Source organism: Amphiprion ocellaris, chromosome 15 (assembly GCF_022539595.1).
Source record: "Amphiprion ocellaris isolate individual 3 ecotype Okinawa chromosome 15, ASM2253959v1, whole genome shotgun sequence".
Taxonomy (NCBI): domain Eukaryota; kingdom Metazoa; phylum Chordata; class Actinopteri; family Pomacentridae; genus Amphiprion; species Amphiprion ocellaris.
The window spans coordinates 32,832,356-32,838,355 of record NC_072780.1 but is presented as its reverse complement, the minus strand read 5'-3'; the positions used below and the strand labels follow the sequence as shown (position 1 = coordinate 32,838,355).

The following is a 6,000-nucleotide window of genomic DNA, read 5'->3' as shown; positions in this document are numbered from 1 at the left end:
GGAAAACTCATTTAATCTGCGAGCAAACAGCCCAATAAGTGTCAGATCCTGATTTAATTTCAGCTAAATCGCCAAACGAAGGTCAACTTTTTGCAGCAGATTTAGTTCATTTGAAGAACATCTGATCTCCTCATAAACTAATCGAGGCTTTAATGTGCAGGAATCCAGGTGTGAATGAAGATAATGTGATTTATGAGACATCAGGAATAAATAATAGAAGTTTTTGTTACCTGCAGAGACTCGAGGAAGCGGAAGGAACCCAGACGTCGACCTCGAGGCACCAAGCAGAAGGTGGAGTTATGGAGCAGCTCCTGGTAGTCGAACCTGCAGAGAAGAGACGATGATCGGACGTTAATCTCCAGGATTTATTACAGTTCAGTGTTTAACAGACAATATGAAGGCAAAACAACAAAAATACCTTCATAAACAGAGGGAATAAATCAGGATTTAAGCAGAATTATGTTTGTAGAAACACAAATTCAGCACTGAAAGAAGCAGAAAACACCAGAAGCCTGAAGAAGCTGCAGAAACAAACATCTTCTAGGTTTTTATTTTTATTTTTATTCATATTTTTATGGATTTAAAAAAAAAAACTCCAACACACATGTAAATAGACAGACTTTAAATCATTTGTTCACAAATTTTTCCAAATATACAAAAACTAAAACTTAAATTTAGTTTATTTTCCAATATTTTTCACAGGATTTTCATCATTTAGAAAAAATAAAACCTACAATAAAACCTCAGTATGTTTTTATTTGTTCATAAATAAACAATAAAAACCTCCTGCAGAATGTACATAGATTCTCTGATATTTAAATAATAAGATTAGACTAAAATAAAGCATTATTAATACAGGATTTTTATTCCTTTATGATAAAATGCAGCTAACTGATGATACTTTAGACATGTTACAGAGTAAAAAATTACAATAAAGTATCATTTTATACATAAAATCAATAAAATTAATAATTTATCTCACTTTAAATTGCTGGCAGTTGAGATATTTTTTATAAATTTATATTTTTTTATTAAATTTTATGACTTATTAAGAAGCAGAATTGCAAAAAGGAGTGTAAAAAATGTGCAAAAAGTACAACTATAAATAATTAAAAATTTCTGGTTCTGCTTTTTCATCTGAGATGATATTAAGAAATGCTAATTTTAATAAATAAAAACAATAAAATCAATTATTTATCTCATTATAAATAGTGGGCAGTAGAGATAATTTTTATAAATTATATTTATATGAACTTATTAAGAAGCAAAATTCTTAAAAATGGTGAAAAAAAATTGCAAAAATATTAGAAATTTGATCTGTTTTCATAACGTTATCACTTTATTATGTATAAATTTGAATAATTGCAAAGCTCCTGTTGTGCATTTTCTCATGAAATGGTTTTAAGAAACATTAATTTTAACAAAAAAAATCTATAAAATTCAACACTTTTCTCACCATTAAATTGAAGCAGTAAAGATAATGTTTATAAATTAATATTTTATATTAAATGACACAAATTCTGACTTACTACAAATTAAAAATGTGACAATTGGTTAAAAATGTCAAAATACTAATTTTCAGAAGGTTAATTTACCTTCATAACTTCATTACATCGGTGTGCACAGATTTTAATCATTTGTATGTATTTTTTGGAGTTTTGAAAGAAGAAAATCAATAAAATTCAGCATGAATCCACATTTAAAGCATCAACTAGATGAACATATAATTCTGCAAAAAGAATCCTCCAGGAACCTAAAAAGAAAGCAGGTTTCCTTTAAGCTCCTCAGAGTTTCCTAAAGTTCTCCTGATTCTAAAAAGGTTCTGAGATGAAACATCGACGGGTAATTATTAAAATTATACATGTAGAGTCTTTTTAAAACAGTGTTTTATGTTGAATAAATGATGTTGGTGAAGATAAAGAAGGATTTAAATCCAGAGTTTGATCCTCTAATGGGCAGATTAGAGCAGAAATGATTCAAATAAACTGATTAAAACGTGTGAAGTTTTATCTCCTTAAACACCGAATGACAGCAAACAAATGGAATAAATCAGATTTAACATCTGCAGAGCAACTAAATAACGACTAAATAACGACTAAATAACCTGCACTGATCCGACAGGACGAACCAGAACCAGAACCAGAACCAGAACCAGAACCAGAACCAGAACCAGAACCAGGACCAGGATGAAGTCGACCTGTTTCCTCTCAGATTAAACTTCAGGACGGAAAAGATTCGTCTAAGAACATCTAACATCCTCTAAGAGACGGAAACAAACGACCTGTTAGGGAGGAAATCTCCACGTTTCCACGGAGACCTGCTCAGATTATGAATATAGACCTAGAAGAACATAGAACTGCACGATATAGAACTACAGGATATAGAACTACACAATATAGAACTAGAAGAATAAAGAACTACAGGATATAGAACTACAGAATATAGAACTACAGGATATAAACTACACAGTATAGAACTAGAAGAATATAGAACTACAGGATATAGAACTACAGATATAGAACTACAGGATATAGAACTAGAAGACTAAAGAACTACAGGATATAGAACTACAGATATGGAACTACAGGATATAGAACTAGAAGAATAAAGAACTACAGGATATAGAACTACAGGATATAGAACTAGAAGAATAAAGAACTACACGACATAGAACTAAACAATATAGAACTACACCGTATAGAACTAGAAGAATAAAGAACTACAGGATATAGAACTACAGAATATAGAACTACACAGTATAGAACTAGAAGAATAAAGAACTACAGGATATAGAACTACAGATATAGAACTACAGGATATAGAACTAGAAGAATAAAGAACTACAGGATATAGAACTACAGATAAAGAACTACAAAATAAAGTACTACAAGATATAGTACTACAGAATATAGAACAACATAATATAGAACTTCAGATATAGAACTACAGAGAGCTGCTAAAGTAAACATGCTTGTTCCTCAGTAAATATCAGATGTTTGGATGCTTTAATATGCTGATGATGTGTGTTTATATGTGTGTGTGTTTGTGTGTTTATTTATGTGTGTGTTTCTGTGTCTATATGTGTGTTTCTATGCTTCCATCGGCTCTAATGTGACCCAGCAGGATGTAGTTTTGCATGTTCCAGTAACTGATCCTGAGCCAGTCGCTCTGACCCACTTCTGTGTGCGGTTTGTGTGTTTGTGCGTGTGCGTTGGTGCGTGTTGGACGATGCGTAGCTGTAACTGCTGCTGGTTAATGAGGGACTGAAGTCGGTAAATCATTTAGAGGCGCTTTGTTTTCAGACCTGCTGCAGTTTCCTCTCGTCTGCTGCAGAATACAGATTTATGCACCAGGATGCTGCGTTTTGATTCATGTCTGTCTACACTGTAAACATAAACATTCATTTACTGCTATTTTGAAGACTTTTCCTGTTTGCTTTCATAAAGAGATAGACAGATAACTGTTAAAATCTCACGAAAAGGCAGAAAAATTTGTATTTTGACAATATGTGACTGTAAAATTACACTTTTTCAGCATTTAAATCAGCTAAAAATCTACCATCAAAGCAAAATTTACATTTATAGTTAATTTTTGTTGCCCTCAAGTGGATAAATCAGCATATTTGTGCATTTTTGCTCTCTGCAGCGCTTTAAAGACTTGGTATCTTTTAAAAATTGCCAAAATTGTACCATTTATCAGAGCCAGAAACTGTAAAAACTGAAAAAAATCCCAGATTTTCACCTTTCTATCAGTCACAGGACCAATCATGTGTGATGTGCTGTTTTGCAGAGAAAATTAATTTTCATCAAAACCATTTCATTCAAACAGTTTGATTCAATGAGATTCTGTAAAAATCTGAAAATTCCTTAATTTTTAGCACAACTAAGAAGCCATTATTGACCCAGCTGTGACCAACAGTGATGTGGCAAAAAAATTCTGAAATTTTTCATCAAAGTCACAGAATTCCACATCTCACATTGTGATTTTTCTTTATTCCTACAATGAACAAAACTGCTTTTTAATTCAACATGTCTGATTTAAAAATGTGACAAAAATAAACAATTTTCTCTGATCAATCTGTAAAAAATTAAAAATTCTTTGATCTTTAGTGCAACCAAGAAGCTGATATTGACTCAGCTGTGACCAACAATGACACAGCAAAAATTCAGGGACTTTTCAGCAAAATCTCAGAATTGTGCATCTCACATTGAGCGTTTCTTTTTTCCTACAATGAACAAAACTGCGTTTTAATTCTACATGTCTCATTTAAAAATGTGCCAAAAATAAACCATTTTCTTTCATCAGAATCTGTAAAAAAAAAAAAAATTCCTTCATCTTTAGCACAATGAAGAAGTCATGACTGACTCAGCTATGACTAACAGTGACGTGGCAAAAATTCAAGGACTTTCATCAAAATCACAGCAATCCACATCTCACATGAAGTGTGATTTTTCTTTATTGCAACAGTGAACAGAATTACTTTTTAAGTCAACATGCCCCGTTAAAAAATGTGCCAAAAATTAACTGTTTTCTCTGATCAGAATCTGTAAAAAACTAAAAATTCCTTCATCTTTAGCACAATGAAGAAGTCATTACCGACTCAGCTGTGACCAACAGCGATGCAGCAAAAATTCTGGGACTTTTCGAGCAGAGCAGAGCAGAGAGGTGACGAGGATGATTTCACAATTTAAAACAAATTGTTTGCATGAACTAGATTCTGTAAAAAGCAAAAAAATCTGTGCTTATCAATGCAATCGTAAAGTATTTATTGACTCAACTGTGACTAACGGTTAATTAACAAAAAATCTGAGACTTTTCAGCTGAACTGCAGACGTTGTGACTCTCAGCAGGGAAGAGGTGAGGATTTAAAATGGAAAAATGTAAGAGAAGCAAATAAAAACAAACAAAAACAAACAAAATCAGGGTTCATCACACTGATCCAGTAGCAAAAAAGAAATATTTTGCCTCTAATATCTAAATATCACACCTAAATTAACACACAGTCACTAGGATTTGACATTAAATTTGCGACTAAACGAGTGAAAATGTGAGAGCAGCTGAAAACCTGCAGAACTCTGAGGTTAATGAATGAGTCTGAGCTGCACAAACACGACGTTTTTAACATTTATTTGTCGTCTGAAGACATTTTCCTCCGTCTGAATTCTGCTGATTGCTGCTGAGTGTTTCTGATTTTCCAAACAAACCTGCATCCAGCAGAGAGTTAGATATTAAACATGAAACTGATCTTTGAATCAGCAGATTTAGCCTCATCTTTGGATCGTTAGCGGTATTTTTATCTCCACGGTTTCATCTCTGGACAGAAATGGAGGCTCAGAGTTCGTCCTGCAGTCGCTGCTCTGGAGTTTTATTTCCTCACAGCAGCGTTTCCTGTGTCTTGGTGTGTTTTGCTTCGTCTGATAAGCAAATGTTCTGCTGCATGCTGTCAGCCACCGACACTTATCAGCCCTCCGTGATTCCACTCCTGCTGACGTTCAGCTCTGCATGGAAAACCCATTTTTAAAAGCAAATACGCATTTTTTCCTACAATAAACTGAAAAACAGAACTATTTCTCATGTTTCCTTCTCTGTTTTTGCTTAAAAGACATGTTGTCTTTAAAAAACTGTCATAATTTTTTTTTAAAACTATCAGAGGTGGAAGCTTAAAACAAAAATATTTCAGACTTGCAGATTTTAAAGACTAATCGTGTCTAATGCGATGTTTTGTTGAGAAAATCAAACAAATGTAAGTTAAAAATTGTAATATATCATCAAAGTCACAATATTACACAGCAAACAAAACTGCTTCGACCTTTTTCTTTTCTGTTTGAGAGGCAGGCTTTCTTAAAAAACAAAAAGAATGTCAAAATTATAACATTTATCAAAGCTGGAATCCATTAAAAAACAGAAAGAATCTTCAGATTTGCAGCTTTTAATGACAGTCATTGAACTAATCGTGTTTTGTTGAGAAAATGAACCAAATCTGAGCCTAAAATTGTGATA

General features: G+C 32.8%; 1 protein-coding gene across 1 annotated transcript in view; it reads right to left on the bottom strand.

Moving 5' to 3' along the window:
- The window catches only part of LOC111571373 (exostosin-1c), a 114,781-nt gene that overhangs the window by 26,734 nt on the left and 82,047 nt on the right, over positions 1–6,000 (bottom strand). Inside the window, exon 2 of the mRNA XM_055018017.1 lies at positions 231–324. Within this exon, the coding sequence (XP_054873992.1) occupies positions 231–324 (94 nt within the window). The remainder of the gene's footprint in view (positions 1–230; positions 325–6,000) is intronic.